This window comes from Salmo salar, chromosome 17 (assembly GCF_965601325.2).
Source record: "Salmo salar chromosome 17, fSalSal1, whole genome shotgun sequence".
NCBI classification, from domain to species: domain Eukaryota; kingdom Metazoa; phylum Chordata; class Actinopteri; order Salmoniformes; family Salmonidae; genus Salmo; species Salmo salar.
Genome location: NC_138307.1, coordinates 67,729,880 through 67,750,662, shown reverse-complemented (window position 1 = coordinate 67,750,662; position 20,783 = coordinate 67,729,880). Strand labels below are relative to the sequence as shown.

Genomic DNA, 20,783 nt, shown 5'->3' with positions numbered 1-20,783 from the left:
TACATTTACTACAATCTTTATTCCCTACTACCATCTTTCCTCCCTACTACCATCTTTCCTCCCTTCTACCATCATTCCTCCCTACTAACATATGTACTCCCTACTACCATCTTTCCTCCCTTTTACCATCATTCCTCCCTACTAACATCTGTATTCCCTACTACCATCTTTCCTCCCTACTACCATCCTTCCTCCCTACTACCATCCTTCCTCCCTACTACCATCCTTCCTCCCTACTACCATCTTTCCTCCCTACTACCATCCTTCCTCCCTACTACCATCTTTCCTCCCTACTACCATCTGTATTCCATACTACCATCCTTCCTCCCTACTAACATCTTTCCTCCCTACTACCATCCTTCCTCCCTACTACCATCTTTCCTCCCTACTAACATCTGTATTCCCTACTACCATCTTTCCTCCCTACTACCATATTTCCTCACAACTACTATTATCTTTATTCCCTACTACCATCTTTATTCCCTACTACCATCTTTATTCCCTACTACCATCTTTCCTCCCTACTACCATCTTTATTCCCTACTACCATCTTTATTCCCTACTACCATCTTTATTCCCTACTAACATCTTTATTCCCTACTACCATCTTTCCACCCTACTAACATCTGTATTCCCTACTACCATCTTTCCTCCCTACTACCATTTTTCCTCCCTACTACTATCTTTATTCCCTACTACCATCTTTATTCCCTACTACCATCTTTACATTTACTACAATCTTTATTCCCTAATACCATCTTTCCTCCCTACTACCATCTTTCCTCCCTTCTACCATCATTCCTCCCTACTAACATCTGTACTCCCTACTACCATCTTTCCTCCCTTTTACCATCATTCCTCCCTACTACCATCTTTCCTCCCTTTTACCATCATTCCTCCCTACTACCATCTTTCCTCCCTACTACCATCTTTCCTCCCTACTACCATCCTTCCTCCCTACTACCATCCTTCCTCCCTACTACCATCTTTCCTCCCTACTACCATCTTTCCTCCCTACTACCATCCTTCCTCCCTACTACCATCCTTCCTCCCTACTACCATCTTTCCTCCCTACTAACATCTGTATTCCCTACTACCATCTTTCCTCCCTACTACCATATTTCCTCCCTACTACTATCTTTATTCCCTACTACCATCTTTATTCCCTACTACCATCTTTATTCCCTTCTACCATCTTTCCTCCCTACTACCATCTTTATTCCCTACTACCATCTTTATTCCCTACTAACATCTTTATTCCCTACTACCATCTTTCCTCCCTACTAACATCTGTATTCCCTACTACCATCTTTCCTCCCTACTACCATCCTTCCTCCCTACTACCATCCTTCCTCCCTACTACCATCTTTCCTCCCTACTACCATCTTTATTCCCTACTACCATCTTTACATTTACTACAATCTTTATTCCCTACTACCATCTTTCCTCCCTACTACCATCTTTCCTCCCTTCTACCATCATTCCTCCCTACTAACATATGTACTCCCTACTACCATCTTTCCTCCCTTTTACCATCATTCCTCCCTACTAACATCTGTATTCCCTACTACCATCTTTCCTCCCTACTACCATCCTTCCTCCCTACTACCATCCTTCCTCCCTACTACCATCCTTCCTCCCTACTACCATCTTTCCTCCCTACTACCATCCTTCCTCCCTACTACCATCTTTCCTCCCTACTAACATCTGTATTCCCTACTACGATCTTTCCTCCCTACTAACATCTGTATTCCCTACTACGATCTTTCCTCCCTACTACCATATTTCCTCCCTACTACTATCTTTATTCCCTACTACCATCTTTATTCCCTACTACCATCTTTATTCCCTACTACCATCTTTCCTCCCTAGTACCATCTTTATTCCCTACTACCATCTTTATTCCCTACTAACATCTTTATTCCCTACTACCATCTTTCCTCCCTACTAACATCTGTATTGCCTACTACCATCTTTCCTCCCTGCTACCATCCTTCCTCCCTACTACCATCTTTCCTCCCTACTACCATCTTTATTCCCTACTACAATCTTTCCTACCTACTACCATCCTTCCTCCCTACTACCATCTTTATTCCCTACTACCATCCTTCCTCCCTACTACCATCTTTCCTCCCTACTACCATCTTTATTCCCTACTACAATCTTTCCTCCCTACTACCATCTTTCCTCCCTACTAACCCCATCTTTACTCCCTACTACCATCTTTATTCCCTACTACCATCTTTCCTCCCTACTACCATCTTTATTCCCTACTACAATCTTTCCTACCTACTACCATCCTTCCTCCCTACTACCATCTTTATTCCCTACTACCATCTTTACATTTACTACAATCTTTATTCCCTACTACCATCTTTCCTCCCTACTACCATCTTTCCTCCCTTCTACCATCATTCCTCCCTACTAACATATGTACTCCCTACTACCATCTTTCCTCCCTTTTACCATCATTCCTCCCTACTACCATCCTTCCTCCCTACTACCATCTTTCCTCCCTACTATCATCCTTCCTCCCTACTACCATCCTTCCTCCCTACTACCATCCTTCCTCCCTACTACCATCTTTCCTCCCTACTACCATCCTTCCTCCCTACTACCATCTTTCCTCCCTACTACCATCTGTATTCCCTACTACCATCCTTCCTCCCTACTAACATCTTTCCTCCCTACTACCATCCTTCCTCCCTACTACCATCTTTCCTCCCTACTAACATCTGTATTCCCTACTACGATCTTTCCTCCCTACTAACATCTGTATTCCCTACTACCATCTTTCCTCCCTACTACCATATTTCCTCCCTACTACTATCTTTATTCCCTACTACCATCTTTATTCCCTACTACCATCTTTATTCCCTACTACCATCTTTCCTCCCTACTACCATCTTTATTCCCTACTACCATCTTTATTCCCTACTACCATCTTTATTCCCTACTAACATCTTTATTCCCTACTACCATCTTTCCACCCTACTAACATCTGTATTCCCTACTACCATCTTTCCTCCCTACTACCATTTTTACTCCCTACTACTATCTTTATTCCCTACTACCATCTTTATTCCCTACTACCATCTTTACATTTACTACAATCTTTATTCCCTACTACCATCTTTCCTCCCTACTACCATCTTTCCTCCCTTCTACCATCATTCCTCCCTACTAACATCTGTACTCCCTACTACCATCTTTCCTCCCTTTTACCATCATTCCTCCCTACTACCATCTTTCCTCCCTTTTACCATCATTCCTCCCTACTACCATCTTTCCTCCCTACTACCATCCTTCCTCCCTACTACCATCCTTCCTCCCTACTACCATCCTTCCTCCCTACTACCATCTTTCCTCCCTACTAACATCTGTATTCCCTACTACCATCTTTCCTCCCTACTACCATATTTCCTCCCTACTACTATCTTTATTCCCTACTACCATCTTTATTCCCTACTACCATCTTTATTCCCTACTACCATCTTTCCTCCCTACTACCATCTTTATTCCCTACTACCATCTTTATTCCCTACTAACATCTTTATTCCCTACTACCATCTTTCCTCCCTACTAACATCTGTATTCCCTACTACCATCTTTCCTCCCTACTACCATCCTTCCTCCCTACTACCATCCTTCCTCCCTACTACCATCCTTCCTCCCTACTACCATCTTTCCTCCCTACTACCATCTTTATTCCCTAATACAATCTTTCCTACCTACTACCATCTTTATTCCCTACTACAATCTTTCCTACCTACTACCATCCTTCCTCCCTACTACCATCTTTATTCCCTACTACCATCTTTCCTCCCTACTACCATCTTTCCTCCCTACTACCCCCATCTTTACTCCCTACTACCATCTTTATTCCCTACTACCATCTTTCCTCCCTACTACCATCTTTATTCCCTACTACAATCTTTCCTACCTACTACCATCCTTCCTCCCTACTACCATCTTTATTCCCTACTACCATCTTTACATTTACTACAATCTTTATTCCCTACTACCATCTTTCCTCCCTACTACCATCTTTCCTCCCTTCCACCATCATTCCTCCCTACTAACATATGTACTCCCTACTACCATCTTTCCTCCCTTTTACCATCATTCCTCCCTACTAACATCTGTATTCCCTACTACCATCTTTCCTCCCTACTACCATCCTTCCTCCCTACTACCATCCTTCCTCCCTACTACCATCCTTCCTCCCTACTACCATCCTTCCTCCCTACTACCATCCTTCCTCCCTACTACCATCTTTCCTCCCTACTAACATCTGTATTCCCTACTACCATCTTTCCTCCCTACTACCATATTTCCTCCCTACTACTATCTTTATTCCCTACTACCATCTTTATTCCCTACTACCATCTTTATTCCCTACTACCATCTTTCCTCCCTACTACCATCTTTATTCCCTACTACCATCTTTATTCCCTACTAACATCTTTATTCCCTACTACCATCTTTCCTCCCTACTAACATCTGTATTCCCTACTACCATCTTTCCTCCCTACTACCATCCTTCCTCCCTACTACCATCCTTCCTCCCTACTACCATCCTTCCTCCCTACTACCACCTTTCCTCCCTACTACCATCTTTATTCCCTAATACAATCTTTCCTACCTACTACCATCTTTATTCCCTACTACAATCTTTCCTACCTACTACCATCCTTCCTCCCTACTACCATCTTTATTCCCTACTACCATCTTTCCTCCCTACTACCATCTTTCCTCCCTACTACCCCCATCTTTACTCCCTACTACCATCTTTATTCCCTACTACCATCTTTCCTCCCTACTACCATCTTTATTCCCTACTACAATCTTTCCTACCTACTACCATCCTTCCTCCCTACTACCATCTTTATTCCCTACTACCATCTTTACATTTACTACAATCTTTATTCCCTACTACCATCTTTCCTCCCTACTACCATCTTTCCTCCCTTCTACCATCATTCCTCCCTACTAACATATGTACTCCCTACTACCATCTTTCCTCCCTTTTACCATCATTCCTCCCTACTAACATCTGTATTCCCTACTACCATCTTTCCTCCCTACTACCATCCTTCCTCCCTACTACCATCCTTCCTCCCTACTACCATCCTTCCTCCCTACTACCATCTTTCCTCCCTACTACCATCCTTCCTCCCTACTACCATCTTTCCTCCCTACTAACATCTGTATTCCCTACTACGATCTTTCCTCCCTACTAACATCTGTATTCCCTACTACCATCTTTCCTCCCTACTACCATATTTCCTCCCTACTACTATCTTTATTCCCTACTACCATCTTTATTCCCTACTACCATCTTTATTCCCTACTACCATCTTTCCTCCCTACTACCATCTTTATTCCCTACTACCATCTTTATTCCCTACTAACATCTTTATTCCCTACTACCATCTTTCCTCCCTACTAACATCTGTATTCCCTACTACCATCTTTCCTCCCTACTACCATCCTTCCTCCCTACTACCATCTTTCCTCCCTACTACCATCTTTATTCCCTACTACAATCTTTCCTACCTACTACCATCCTTCCTCCCTACTACCATCTTTATTCCCTACTACCATCCTTCCTCCCTACTACCATCTTTCCTCCCTACTACCATCTTTATTCCCTACTACAATCTTTCCTACCTACTACCATCCTTCCTCCCTACTACCATCTTTATTCCCTACTACCATCCTTCCTCCCTACTACCATCTTTCCTCCCTACTACCATCTTTCCTCCCTACTACCATCTTTACTCCCTACTACCATCTTTATTCCCTACTACCATCTTTCCTCCCTACTACCATCGTTATTCCCTACTACAATCTTTCCTACCTACTACCATCCTTCCTCCCTACTACCATCTTTATTCCCTACTACCATCCTTCCTCCCTACTACCATCTTTCCTCCCTACTACCATCTTTCCTCCCTACTACCATCTTTACTCCCTACTACCATCTTTCCTCCTTACTACCATCTTTATTCCCTACTACCATCTTTATTCCCTACTACCATCTTTATTCCCTACTGCCATCTTTCCTCCCTACTACCATCTTTATTCCCTACTATCATCTTTCCTCCCTACTACCATCCCTGTCCCATCAGTCTTACCCCAGGTTCCAAGATCTTGTCCATTTGAGGCCAGAGATAGTACTTTAGGCCCTCTCCAGCCCCTGGTAGAGTCACACCTCGGATAAACAGGATGAAGAGCATCAGGTAGGGGAACGTTGCTGTGAAGTACACCACCTGTGGTCACACATGAAGATACACTTGAACACATAGACACACACACACACACACGAAGAGATTGCACAGACTGAAACAGGGAGGTACTACCTGGACTTGGCCAATAAGAAGCACTCATTTATTTTTCCCTTGCAAAACATTTTGCTGCGGTGTGCCCTAATGAATTTGATCCTGTTGTTTTGGTCTGTATGGAAGGCTGCCAGCTCACCTTGCCTGTAGATTTGACTCCCTTCCAGATGCAGAAGTAGCAGATGATCCAGGCCAGCAGCAAACAAAGAGCCAGGTCCCAATGCACAGCACCCAGAGACACATTATCTGATGTCCTCAACACCCGACGACTGGGGAACAACACACACACACACACACACACATATGTAAGCACACATGCACACACATACACACACAAATACACACACACAAATGCACACACACACAAATGCACACACACACACACACACACACACACACACACACACACACACACACACACACACACACACACACACACACACACACACACACACACACACACACACACACACACACACACACACACAGCAGGCTGGTCAGAGAGATGTTTAGACCATGGCGCCACAGCAGTTCACAAATGTTTAGCAACAAGGGAGAGTACTTGATGATGATAAATGGAAACATCGCTTATTATTTAATTATTATTTAGTTTTATGCTTTCCCCAAACCGTAACCCTAACCTTAACCATTTGGAATTAATACCTAAACTTAACCCTTTTAGTTGTTTCTGTTTTAACCTAGTAATCATGCAGAATTAACCCAGTAACCACAAGGAATTAATGGGTCAAAATCGACGTTCATCAAATTACGTCAAATCCCAATACCATGACCCTCTATGTACTACATACCATCTTAGTCATGGTGTTGTATTTCAGAGATCCTCTCCCCACACAAATCTAACCTATACAAATTCACAGCGACAGCCAACCCGACAGAAAAACACGTGTTCTTTTTCCAACTTTATAGTCTCCATATGGAGCCTCTGCATGAATACAGAGACAAAATAGCATCGGCGTGATAAATACAGATGTTCCATTTTTCCCAGTTTAGTTTAGAGGGTTTTAGTTTAGGCTTTGAACCCCAAAGAAAGGACACATATTGTTCTCATTTAGAAGAAAACGCTTTAGAGTGCTGTTCTCAGCCCATTTCCAAATCCTGCACCACCCGGAAACACCATCAGGAATGTATCATGTGGGAAGAACCATGGCCTATTACGAAATCACCAGACTAGTCTAACAAAACAACAACACTGAATTTGAACACAAAATAATCCTTATCGAGTGCTCTAATTGGTTGTTTTATGGTTCCCTCCAGGCAGTAATTGGCTAATTTCCCTTACCCGGTGTTCTACTGGGCTGCTGGGTCGTTGGGTGGGCCCTATATTGTCTGTCAGCATGACTCATCATCATCACTATCAGTATGTGTGTGTGCTTGTGTGTGCGTGTGTATTTCAGAAGTTATGATTGGTTTCAAACTTACGCCCAAAACTCCTCCTCGGGAGACGTGATCGTCATGGTTTCATTACTGAAAGAGAAAGAGGGGGGTAAACCAATGAAAAAGCAGTGAGAAATAGCAAAAGGAACCATATGATGTACAATATAGTAATCTCAATGTATGCATGACTGTACCTCATCTACACCCATCTGATATCTTCAAAGTGCAATAAGGAGGCCTACCTGAACATATAGTCGTCATTATAGTCCGTCTGGTTGTGAAGGAAGGACCAGTCTGAGTCTAACTGGGACAGGTGTGGGTTCAACAACATGGAACTCAAATCATGACAGTTCTCTGTGAGAATGTTAGAGAGAGAGAACGAGAGAGACAGAGACAAGAGAGAGAGACAGAGACAGAGAGAGAGAGAATTAGTGAGTGAGTTTGAGTAAGTAAGTATGTGCACATGCATACGCGCACGTGTGTCTATGTCTGCGTGTGTGTATCTGTCTGTGTCTGTGTTGAGTTCTTGTACCAGTATTCCACTCATTGTCACAGGTGGACCAGGGCAGTGGATTCCTGAAGGAGTTGAATAGGTAGAACAGACCCCAGGCTAGCACCACTATGTAATAGATGTTCAAGTACGCCACAATCACTTGGGATGCAATTCCCACTCCTGTAGATGGAAAAGCAAAGCCAGGTTAACATTTGATAAGGTGACCGTTCTTTAAATAACTTAGTAACTTAGCACAGTGGTCAAACCATGGATCTGGAGAACTACAGGGCGTGCAGGCTTTTGGTCCAGCCCAGCACTACAACACCTAAATAAACAAACATCTCATTGAGACCTTGTTAAGTTTAATCGGTAGTGTTAGTACTGGGCTGGAACAAAAGCCTGCTTACTACCTAGCAAATTACTGTTACATATAGAAAATGTCAAATGTATTTGTTTTCAATCAATGTCTTTGTATACAGCAGCATCTCATGAGTTTAGCTTGAAACAACACATTTTAATCCCTGTTTTAACTGGCACAAGGCACGTTTCCCGGACACAAATAATGGATAGTCCTGCACTAAAAAGCCATTTTAACGGTTATGTAATCAAAAATGTCATCTACATAATCTCCAAAAGTAATTATTTATCATGAGAGGGCCATAAACTATAACTAGTAATGCTGCATACTCCAAGAAAGGTTCAAATCTCACCTTTATGGCAAGAATAGTTATACATTGCTGAGGTGTAGTCCCTTTTGAAGATACAAGCTCAAGTACACAGTAGAAATATCATGCAAATATGAAAATATTAAATATTTTATATTATGTATTTCTTATTCAACAGAACTGTATGAATAAGGCTTGAAATGACATGAATAAAGGCTTGAAATGATACACGCTTTCGAAATATAGTATAATCAAATTATACAACGACTAAGTATAAGATTTCACCTTCCTTATAACTGTATATATTTGTATGTTTAGTGTTAGAGAAAATGTGCATATGTTCTAAAGGTCTACCCCCATCGCTGTGAACGTCTCACTGAGCTCGTTTGGAACTTGCCTTTTATCTCATATTAATCTTGTACGTCTGTTACAAGCAGAAAGTGTTTTTGTTTAAAATGTATTAATTATTTTAGTTTACTGTCAATAAATCGATCTCTGAATGTGGTACAGCGACGAAACCACTCTCTCCTGCTGCGCTACGATGTAAGGACTCCAGGCATATGCGTTGTTAGTGGCTGTGATGTAAGGTTCAGCCAGGAGTTGATGGACAGTCGGAAGAGTGAATAAAATGGAAAGAGGGACACCCCACATATACTCCTGTGTCCGTGAGAATCAGGGCTACTGCTCAATACAAGCCATTTCGACCTAAGGTCAATTTATCAGTGAAAATGGCAGTCGGAAACGATACCAGAACCGCGCATGTCCCCAAAACAGGTGACTTGACATCTATTAATAAAGAAGACTGCTATAAGCTCTCACAGTCTCACGTCAGTTCATCCATGTTCCTCAAACGTCAAATTTCGAAGTTGTTCCAAACGTCAAATTTTTAAGTGTTTAAGGTTAAGTTTAGGCATTAACTCTGCATTTTTAAGGTTAGGCATTAACTCCGAATGCTTAAGGTAAGGGTTAAGGTTTGGGTTAGACTTAAAACAAAAATATCAAAAACCACTTTCTTTCTGGATTCGAACATGCTACTTTTGGAACCAAATGCAGATGTTTACGCCCATCCCTAGCAAAACTAGCAAAACCAGCAAAACCGAAACCTACTTAAAGGTAACAGCACTCACTCACTGTTGCCACTAGTGGCTGGTTTCTACATCATCTCCCGACGTCCTCAGACATGGATGGATATCGATTACTGACTTGTATCATGGGTGACCTGACTGGAAGGTTCACCATAGGCTAAATCTGTATCTGGGGAACTGGCCCATAATGTAATCATGTAAGGAGCAGACAGAGTAATCACCTTCGAACATGGGACATATCTTCCTCCAGGCTGTGACCCCGCCCTCGCTGGTGTACTGGCCCAATGCCGTCTCCAGGAAGAACACAGGGATACCACAGAAGAAGAGGAACACAAAGTACGGGATAAAGAAGACACCTGTGGAGGGTTAGAAACACCAATGAAGTAGAGTGTTTACTGTATAAAAGGTGTGTTGCTATGGTAAATGGTAAATAGAACAGCAGGAAGGATACAAAGATAAATCCATTGAGATGAATGACAAAACATTTTGTGTGAATAGACCAAGGAAATGCTTATTGACATTTCAGTTGTGTGATGATGGGGTATTGCTGTACAGTAGTTAGAACATGTTCTTTAGCTACGAGTCCATGAAAAGAGTTGACAGCTGAATAGATATCCTTCATAAGGAAATTCATTAACTTTCCAGTGAATACAGAGAGCCTTTGAGGCTGCACAAAAGCAATTGCAGGCCTGGTATCCTTGTTTTTTAGGAAGCATACATCTTTTGTTGCTCACAGAATATTAGAGGTGAAGCTCCGCCCACAGGGTTAGCGGACACAAGAGTCAACTCCCTCAGGCAACATCTTTCTTATCTCTCTCTTTCTCTCTCTCTCTCTTTCTCTCAATTCAATAAAAAAAAGTGAACAGTAAATATTACACTAACACAAGTTCCAAAAGAATAAAGACATTTCAAATGTCCTATTATGTCTATACAGTATACAGTGTTGTAATGATGTGCAAATAGTTAAAGTAAAAAAGGGAAAATAAATAAATAACATAAATATGGGTTGTATTTACAATGGTGTTTGTTCTTCACTGGTTGCTCTTTTCTTGTGGCAACAGGTCACAAATCTTGCTGCTGTGATGGCACACTGTGGTATTTCACCCAATAGATATGGGAGTTTATCAAAATTTGATTTGTTTTTTGAATTCTTTGTGGGTCTGTGTAATCTGAGGGAAATATGTGTCTCTAATATGGTCATAGGGGAGGAGGTTAGGAAGTGCAGCTCAGTTTCCACCTCATTTAGATGGGGAGGTGCTGGTTTACTTACCTCCTCCGTTCTTGTAGCACAGATAAGGGAAGCGCCATACGTTGCCCAGGCCAATGATCTCACCAGCCATGGAGAGCAGAAATTCAGTCTTGTTGGCCCACTTGCCCCTCTCCTGCTGAACCGCATCCTCTGAGTCCACTGGTCCTCCTGGAGTCGTCCCTCCAACCATCTCCTCTTCCATGTTCACTCACTTTCTCTTAAATTCAAAATGCTTTATTGGCAGGACATTTTGTAAATATTGCCAAAGCTCTCGCTCTCGCTCTCTCTCTCTCTCTCTCGCTCTCTCTCTCTCACACACACACACACACACACACACACACACACACACACACTCCTGTCTCTCTCTTTCTTCCGCTCTCCCTCTCATTGTTAAATCTGGTGTGGACTCTGTGTTTACATCTTCCGTTACTCAGAGGCTCTCTTCAACACAATATGTCCCAATCAAGACAGATGAAGTCTTTGTTCTGTAGAGAGCCTGAGGCTTGATCCTAATGCAGACATTCTACTCCTCCTAGGATACTAACATTTATGACTAGGCTATTTGTTTGCTTAGTTATGCAGTCAGTCATTGCCTATCTACACAAATGTATGAAAAATAAGATAATAATTGATTGTTTTAGATATCCACAAGACATTGACGTTAAGGTGTTTTCCCATTAAGCACATTTCCTCCATGGATTATGTGCAGTAATGTACAATGCAGTAACGCAACGCAATACAATCATGCAGATGCAGACTTATAGGCTATTTAGCTTGAACTTTTATTTAGGCATATGCTAAAATCCAAAAGTTTGCCATTTATTTGTTTGAGAAAAAGGATTCATGAATGCAAGAAGAAAAATTGAGTGAGCATTATCATTTCTGTGACTCCTCCATGTATTAGGCACAATCATTCAATTATGCATGCAAAATATATCTTACAACTCACCCACTATTTTAACGCAATAGATCCTGCTTTTCCACACAGCTGGTAGGAGTCAATGAAGCAGTTCCTTTGGCTGCACAGATAGAAGGTCTTTGGAAAGAATGTTGAAGTGAGAGTAGGGGCGTGTCTACAAACTCCAAAGCCTTCACATGGTATTGAACTGAACCAGGATGATAGCCTATAACACCTATTTAGAATGATACAGTAAAACAGCCTACCATTGTGGAGGACCATTGATATGTGGAAGAGAGTTGACATGTCCACAAGTTTAACAAAAATGCATTCAACTAAATAATTTAAATTAAATTAAAGAAAATAAGAAACGTTTTGATTATTTGTTTTGCATTGGCCTATCCTATCATATTCCATAATGTGTTGAATAACAAAGAATTAGGTAGAGACAATTTATTTCAATCCCTCAGTCAGACTCACTGGAATGTCTGGAATTCTTGTCATAATAAGGGCTGATGATTGTTTGTGATAGGCCTAAAGTAAATACAATTGCTCTTCAAATAGCACCATCACAACGTAAGTAATTTAGATATGTTTATTCCGTACATTAATTCACCTGTTGTGCACTTTCTTCATAATGTTTTTTTTTTTTTTTAATTGCCAGGCAGGGAGCAACTGTATATGGTGCTTTCAAGACAAATGGGAACTCGGAAAATAATAGGTCAAATCATGACGTAAGTGATCGTCGGGTCGGAAAGTGGGAGCTCCAGAAAGAGGCCAGAGTTGCCGACATGGGGTGAGTTAGTAAATTCACTCTGGAGTGCGTGCGTGCGCTTGTAAATTCAGAGCATTGTCAGATTGTCCGTTAGTAAATTCAGAGCATTGTCAGATTGTCCATTTGTAAATTCAGAGCATTGTCAGATTGTCCGTTAGTAAATTCAGAGCATTGTCAGATTGTCCGTTAGTAAATTCAGAGCCACACTGGACGCTCTGGCGGAGGAGGAGGGTTGATCCGAGCGTTCTGACCTCACAACGGCAGTCAAGCACCCAAGCTAACTGGCTAAAGTCAGCTAGCTACATCCAGACATAAACGAGAGAACACCTCACTCTGACCATTTTTCTTGCTCTAGCAGAGCTGGTTAGGCTGTTTTCGTGTTATCCAGAGCGTTGGTGACTGTAACTGTGCTGCTGGCAACAATTTAATTACGCTTTTTTGCCAAGGTTTACTGACACGGCATATTCAACAGGGTGTTGAGGGTTCGTAAATTCATCAGTTATTCTGCGCTCTGGCACACAGACGAGAGTGCTCTGAAATCGAAGTAGATAGCCAGAGCAAATTTACAAACGCACCCCATGAAATTCCGAGTTGTATGACCTTCAAAACGATTTTTTTTACAGTAGGAGCTCGTTTTTGTTCGAGTTCCCAATTGTCTGGAATGCACTGAAGTCGGAACTCGGGGAGACGTCATTAATGATTCTAGGAAAATGTCATTCTTTCTGTTATTAACTAAAAAGCTAAATATGATTGAATCTTGTTGTAACAAATACATAAGATACATTTTCAATTCAAGGAAGCAATTTACGCCTTGAGGTAAATTGTTTTGGAACATGTTTGTTCCTGACGCGGCATCATACCTCAGTGGGAGCGACTTGGAATTATGACGTGCTGTGTGACGTTTTTTTTTGCTACCAGGAAACAAATGTAAACATAGCAGTCGAAAGAAACGCAAATGCATTCGCATAATTCTACAAAAGATCTCTCGATGCTGGGTGCTAAATACGATTTTGCAGCACGGGGCGAAATGTTGTTAGTTGGAATAGATGATTGCCAATTCTAGAAAAGGTTAAACGCAGTAGCTAGGACTGAGGCAGGCTAATCGCTCGATAAACCGGTAAGATAGCCTGCTATATTTCATGCTAGTTATATTTCCTATAGACCATATACCCGGTGCGATAAACATATTGCTGGTGTTTGATAGCAGCTTAGTGAATTTTGTTCGTCTATTTGACATGTAGACACACATCCACTTCGGGGTGCAGAGAATTTGCAACAAGCTGATGACATGTCGGCAGACAGTTCTTCTGCCAACCAGGAAGAACCTAATGCTGTTGTTGGAAACATATTGGTGCAGTTCACATAGGTATTGTTCATAGATGCAAGCAAATTACCGAGAAATATGAGAACAGATATTTAAAAATAAGAAATGTCATGCTGAAGATAAACCTAGCCTACTCCTCATCCACTATCAGCCAATGCAATGACATTGTATATTGCTCTTCCCAGGTCCAGGCATGTTTGCCATAAGGGCCCCTGAGGAGGAGTCCTCAGAGATGGTGGAGGAGATGGACACGTCAGAGGCTGTCTGGTGCTGGTATTACCTAGCTGAATGTGGAGTGTGGCACATGTTTGAGGTACAGGACATATCACTCCACCTATGCATTCCTCATCCATCCATCCTCTCACTTGATCTATCGATCCATTCCTTCATTATTCCATCCATCCATCCTCCCATTTATTGCATCCATCCATCCCCTCACTCACTCTACCCATCCCAGTCTCATTTGCAATTTGTTCTGGTTGTGGCAGATTGATCCAAGTGCTGCATGCTCTGTGACCAGTGAGCAGATAGAACAGAATTACAGCAGGAATCAACACGGTGTCATGGAGTTTTACACTGCCAAGTACACCTACAGACTGGACTTCTCAGGTACCAAGAACACTAAAGTACTGGCACACATCTATACAGTATCATTGACAATCATTGGATATGTTGGAGTCCGTCTCTAATTGGCTGATCTTTGTTTGTCTTTGTTTCACAACCAGTCATGAAGCAGATCAATGTCACGACCGGGAAACAACGGCCAATCAAACGGGCGTTCCACTCTGCCACTGGCTTTAGGTGAGTCTGAGCTGTACCAATGGGGTCACCCACGGGCATGTAGCTGTATAACTCAGACATGCAGGTAGCCCACAGGCCTGTAACTGTATAACTAAGAAATACAGAGTTCTGAGTGCTCTCTCCATTGGCTCTGTGGTCAGTTTCACTTCCTGGAGCTTACTTCCCGGAGCTTACTTTAGTCTATTGTGGGGTTAGAAGCATCACCTGTTTTATGGTTAAACCTTATGCATGTTGTGCTACATTTTGCGTGAAAATAAAAGGATGTGTAACTAAGGGCATTGACATAATAACCACCAAGAAGTTGGAGCCAGGCCTGACCTGTACCGTATGTGTCTGAATTGTGTATATGCATCTGTCACCCACGCCCAGGTTCATTTGTGATAATCTGGCCCTGCCGGTGCCCTGCCACTGGGAGAGAATAAATACAGACGAGCCTTATCAGGTAAGGGAAAAAGGATGTGTGTGGACAATATGCTGTGTATCTACCTCGTTCAGACAGAGAGCTTTACCCGTCTTTTGCCGGTTCAGGTTACTATCTGAATGGGGCAGGAGTAGAAATACAGGTAACTCCTGATCAGCATGTTACCTGCTCAAGACCTAGTCATGTTACCTGCTCAAGACCTAGTCATGTTACCTGCTCAAGACCTAGTCATGTTACCTGCTCAAGACCTAGTCATGTTACCTGTAAAAGTAGAGTAATACATGCTTATGACAAGTCTTATAATGCATTATACCTGTCAGTGTTCAACTGATATTCAGAGACATGACATTGCCATGAGTAGCACCACAGATGTTGCAGATGAGCGCGGTGCAAGACGATGCACTGACAGAGTATCACAGTGTATCTGCACATGTGCAGGGCGGCATGTGAATCTTCTACAACGTGATAGCTGCGAGAAAACAGTGGAGAGGTTTCGCCTTGCACTTCAATGCTCTTAGTTGTTGTGGAAATCGGCCCGATATTGCTATTTACTTTGTGCATTGCTGACTACCTTTAAAGGCCAAGTCCAGTCGAAAACATGTTTTCCTGTATTTTGTATATATTTCAACACTATGAGGTTAGAATAATACTGTACAATTATGATAATGCCCTTTTAGTGTAATAGCTGTTTGAAAAGACCGTCTGAAATGTCTGCCTGTTTAGATGGGATGGAGTTTTGGCCTGCCTGGTGACGTCACCAGGTGAAAAATGTGTTAATAGACCAATAAGAATGAGAGTTCCAAATCTCTCTGCCAATAGCAGCAAGTTTTCAGTTTTTCCCCTATGTACTCAGACCACTTCCAGACATTCCTAGCAAAATTCTTGCTTGAGAAATTGTTCTTTGCTAAGAAGCAATTTTTGTTTATTTTTGACCATTTTAATAGAAAGATAATCCACAGTAAGGTACTTATTTGTTTCCCAGAAAATGTGATTTGATATTGAGATAAAAACAGCTTTATTGGACCTTTAAGTAAAGTGTTATCAATGTTATCAATGTATCTACCTACTCCATGACTCTTTAGCCAGTTTGTTTCCTTCTAACTAAAACACTGTGTGTCATTGATTTGCAGTATACCCATGTCTGATTGACTATTCTCTTTCAGCTTGTAGAATTAGGAATTAGAATACTAGTAAATGAATAGGATCTCTATTTTTCAGCTCGTCTCATTGGCCAGAGACACTTACGAATTCAAGGAAGTGGTCAGACTCTATGAAAGGACCATGTGTCACCCTATCAAATCTATTCAGAGGATACAGAACCTGGATCTGTGGGAGTTCTTTTGCAGGTAGAGCTATGCGTGTGTGTGTGTGTGTGTGTGTGTGTGTGTGTGTGTGTGTGTGTGTGTGTGTGTGGAGGTATTATAAGGTATTATAATGATGTTAGTTTAGTTGAGTATCTAAATGATTTTGATGATAGCACCTAGAATGCCAGTTTGGAATGATGGTTTGAATTAGATAGGTAGACCTTTTTCGATAACTTCTTAGAGATCTTTTGGTTGGAAAACATACTTAACCTAAATGCTGAGACTGATCAATGCTTTTGTGTTTTTACTCCAATTTCTAAAGGAAAAAACAACAATTGCGCAAGATAAAGCGAGTTGTGGACATTGAGGAGAAAATGTTATTTCATGGCACAGGCCACAGCAACGTGCAGGCTATATGCACATATAACTTTGACTGGCGGCTAACTGGGAGCCACGGGGACGTCTATGGCAGAGGTAGATTCCACTTGTGTTGTGTCATGAAATTGTAACTTTCTCACAATTTCCCGGTTTTCCAGAAATCCCGGTTAGAGTATTCCTGGATTTCCTGCTTATTCCGAGAATCTTCCAACTTTCTGGAAAACCTGGGAATTTGGGGAAAGTTCCCGGAATTTTGCAACAGTAGTTTCAACTGTTCAAACATAGCATTCTAATACTGTCCTTCCCATCATTTCTCAGGGAGTTATTTCGCCCGAGACGCCAAGTATTCTAGCAAATTCTGCCTTACGACGGGGAAACATAACTTTGCCTTGCAGAAGCACGGACTAGCCCCGCCGATATTTTCAAGCGAGCCTCCATATAAGACCATGTTCCTGGCCAGAGTGCTGGTCGGCGAGGCCACGTTAGGCAATCCGCTGTTCTGCCGACCGCCATCCAAGGACATGAGCTACAGCAACTTCTTTGACAGCTGTGTGGACGACCTCGCCAACCCAAAGATCTACGTCATCTTCGACTGCAACCAGATTTACCCAGAGTATCTCATTGAGTTCTACTGACGCCTATGGGGTGATCAGGGACGTTATCACACAATGTACAGCGGGTGGATTTTTTTTTACCAGGACGGGATTGGGATTCAGAAACATCAGGGGAGAGGTCGAGAGAGGAGGGACTTAATGGACGGCTGTGATGACTTCCCGCTGTTTGATTCAAGGCCTGACTAGGACTTGGATCATAAGAAGTGCCTTAATGGATTACTATGGCAGAACAAGGAAGACCATACAAGAAGACTATGTTTCTATAAAAGCTGTAGAGTTCGTAAAGAGTGGTTTGTCTATTTACTGTGTTTAGAGACTTGTGGGTCGGACAGGGCGAGAGGTGGCGTATTTAAAAAAACAGAAAAGTAACTGCACACTGTTGGAGTGTTCCCGAAATGGATTAGCAATGTTTCAACCTGCCACAGAGGATCTTTGGCAGGATCACCCTGTGTTGTCGAAACGTGGCGAATACGTTTCGGGAGCGTTTTAACAGTGTGCAGGTATTCTTTTTTTCTTTTCCTTTGACTGTTTGGGTCCAACATGACCATAGTCAAGCAAAGCTAAAAAGTGCAACACACTTCTACTGAGGATGTAGACTGAATAACTACTTTGGTGACCAGGATGCAATAACTCATTAATCCAAGTGAAGTCGCCAACATAAAGTAAACAAATGTTTGACTTGCCCTACTCCTGTATACAAGGACCTGATTTCATAGATAGACATTGAATAAGTAGGTGTATCCAAACTTTTGACTGGTACTGTGTATAAGGGATATATTCATTGTAACTGTACAGTAATCTGCTCTTGTAATATTTTCGACATTGTAGAATAATAGTGAAGACATCAAAACTATGAAATAACACATGGAATCATGTATTAACCCAAAAAGTGTTAAACAAATCAAAATATATTTTAGATTCTTCTAAGTAGCCACCCTTTGCTTTGATGACAGCTTTGCACACTCTTAGCATTCTCTCAACCAGCTTCATGAGGAATCCTTTTCCAACAGTCTTGAAGGAGTTCCCACATATGCTGAGCACTTGTTGGCTGCTTTTGCTTTACTCTGCGGTCCAACTCATCCCAAACCATCTCAATTGGGTTGAGGTCGGGTGATTGTGGAGGCCAGGTCATCTGCTGCAGCACTCTATCACTCTCCTTCTTGGTCAAATAGCCCTGTTAAAAAACAAATGATCGTCCCACTAAGTGCAAACCAGATGGGATGGCATATCACTGCAGAATGCTGTGGTAGCCATGCTAGTTAAGTGTGCCTTGAATTCTAAATAAATCACAGACAGTGTCACCTGCAATGTACCATCATACCTCCTCCTCCATGCTTCACATTGGGAAACACACATGCGGAGATCATCCGTTCACCTGCTCTGCATCTCATAAAGACACAGCGGTTGTAACAAAAAATCTCAAATTTTGACTCATCAGACCAAAGGGCAGATTTCCACCGGTCTAATGTCCATTGCTCATGTTTCTTGGCCCAAGCAAGTCTCTTTTTCTTATTTGTGTCCTTTAGTAGTGGTTTCTTTTGCAGAAATTCAACCATGAAGGTCTGATTCATGCAGTCTCTGAACAGTTGATGTTGAGATGTGTCTGTTACTTGAACTCTGAAACATTTATTTGGGCTGCAATTTCTGAGGCTGGTAACTCTAATGAACTTATCCTCTGCGGCAGAGGTAACTCTGGGTCTTCCTTTCCTGTGGCGGTCCTCATGAGAGCCAGTTTCTTCATAGCGCTTGATGGTTTTTGCGACTGCACTTGAAGAAACTTTAAAAGTTCTTCATTTCTTAAAGTAATGATGGACTGTCGTTTCTCTTTGCTTATTTGAGCTGTTTATGCCATAATATGGACTTGTCACAACACAACTGATTGTCTCAAACGCGTTAAGAAGGAATGAAATTCCACAAATTAACTTTTAACAAGGCACACCTGTTATTTGAAATGCATTCCAGGTGACAACCTCATGAAACTGGTTGAGATTGCCAAGAGTGTGCAAAGCTGTCATCAGGGCAAAGAAAGGGTGGCTACTTTGAAGAATCTCAATTATAAAAGATATTTTGATTTGTTTAACACTTATTTGGTTACTGTATTCCATATGTGTTATTTTATAGTTTTGATGTCTTCACTATTATTCTACAATGTAGAAAATAGTAAAAATAAAGAAAAACCCTTGAATGAGTAGGTGTATCCAAACTTTTGACTGGTACTGTATATATAACAAATATAGTTACCAAAGAAATTGGAATTCTAGGAAAACTAGATAGATTTCACATAGAGTTGCTCCAATTCTAACTAAACAGACAATGCAAACACTGCAGTTGTACTATCACATCATACCATGCATGAGGCTTATAGTCAGCTCCTCTCTGTGTACTGTACTGTAGCAGATGCATTTTCTAAATGAAAGCTAGGATATAGGCCTAGCTAGTGTTGCTAAGCTACGAAACTGGATGAATCTCTTTGGGGACCGTTTGTGCAAGTCAAGTGATTGATTGCCTGAGTTAGTTGAGGCCACGACCTTCAGCCAAGATGGCTTTTAAAGGCCAATATGTCTTAAAATCTACTGCTTTCTCCTTCACCGCTATTGGTACCATGATCTGCCAGTGCAGTAGGCTACCTGTATATGTGTACTGTATGTAGTTGATATATGCATGATAAGCACTCTCTTACCCCTTAAACAATCTACCTCCCTCATTCTGCACATTGTACATTGTTCAAGAAGGAAATACCCCCATGAATATTTTCTTGAGCTGAATTAAAATTGTCTTTCCTCTTAATGAGAGGGTGTCAAACTATGTCATAATGACAGTATTTTCATGTTCATTTAAAGTCATGTAATGTTGGTCAGTACTTCATGTCCTCTGCTTTGATGTATAAACTCGATATGGGCTTGATTTAGGCCTACTGTTGTAATACACTGTAAATAAACTAAAATGTTATATGTGTATGTTTACCGGCGCTAGTCATGTTGAATGCAAGGTGTGCATTATTTTATCTATCTATTTCCTGCAAATACTATCAAGGATC

The 20,783-nt window shown here is 41.7% G+C and overlaps 2 protein-coding genes across 3 annotated transcripts in view; one reads left to right on the top strand and one right to left on the bottom strand.

Moving 5' to 3' along the window:
• Positions 1–12,265, bottom strand: part of LOC106576557 (sodium- and chloride-dependent GABA transporter 2) — a 49,772-nt gene extending 37,507 nt beyond the window's left edge. The window contains exons 1-8 of the mRNA XM_045700035.2: positions 12,181–12,265; positions 11,253–11,448; positions 10,204–10,338; positions 8,272–8,412; positions 7,982–8,093; positions 7,785–7,829; positions 6,484–6,613; positions 6,141–6,275 (exon numbers count right to left, since the gene is read on the bottom strand). Coding sequence (XP_045555991.1) covers positions 6,141–6,275; positions 6,484–6,613; positions 7,785–7,829; positions 7,982–8,093; positions 8,272–8,412; positions 10,204–10,338; positions 11,253–11,433 — 879 coding nt within the window. The 5' untranslated portion in view covers positions 11,434–11,448; positions 12,181–12,265. The remainder of the gene's footprint in view (positions 1–6,140; positions 6,276–6,483; positions 6,614–7,784; positions 7,830–7,981; positions 8,094–8,271; positions 8,413–10,203; positions 10,339–11,252; positions 11,449–12,180) is intronic.
• A 713-nt stretch (positions 12,266–12,978) lies between these two features.
• LOC106609654 (protein mono-ADP-ribosyltransferase PARP11) lies at positions 12,979–20,701 on the top strand. 2 transcript variants are annotated; one of them, XM_014208618.3, is made up of 9 exons: positions 12,980–14,021; positions 14,146–14,270; positions 14,414–14,541; positions 14,717–14,837; positions 14,954–15,029; positions 15,399–15,471; positions 16,669–16,796; positions 17,077–17,228; positions 17,451–20,701. In XM_014208618.3, the coding sequence occupies exons 3-9, from the start codon at positions 14,422–14,424 to the stop codon at positions 17,765–17,767; spliced, it is 987 nt and encodes a 328-aa protein (XP_014064093.1). In that variant the 5' UTR covers positions 12,980–14,021; positions 14,146–14,270; positions 14,414–14,421; the 3' UTR covers positions 17,768–20,701. The 2 variants fall into 2 exon arrangements, with proteins under 2 accessions (XP_014064094.1, XP_014064093.1); XM_014208619.3 differs by lacking the exon at positions 14,146–14,270 and having other exon boundaries at positions 12,979–14,021.
• Positions 20,702–20,783: the final 82 nt, after the last annotated feature.

Coding starts and splice junctions, on each gene's coding strand:
- LOC106609654 (XM_014208619.3), top strand. CDS start 14,422: ATGTTTGCCATAAGGGCCCCTGAGGAGGAGTCCTCAGAGATGGTGGAG. Junction 14,838..14,953: donor CTACAGACTGGACTTCTCAG/GTACCAAGAACA, acceptor TTTCACAACCAG/TCATGAAGCAGATCAATGTC. Junction 15,472..16,668: donor ATACAGACGAGCCTTATCAG/GTAAGGGAAAAA, acceptor TCTATTTTTCAG/CTCGTCTCATTGGCCAGAGA.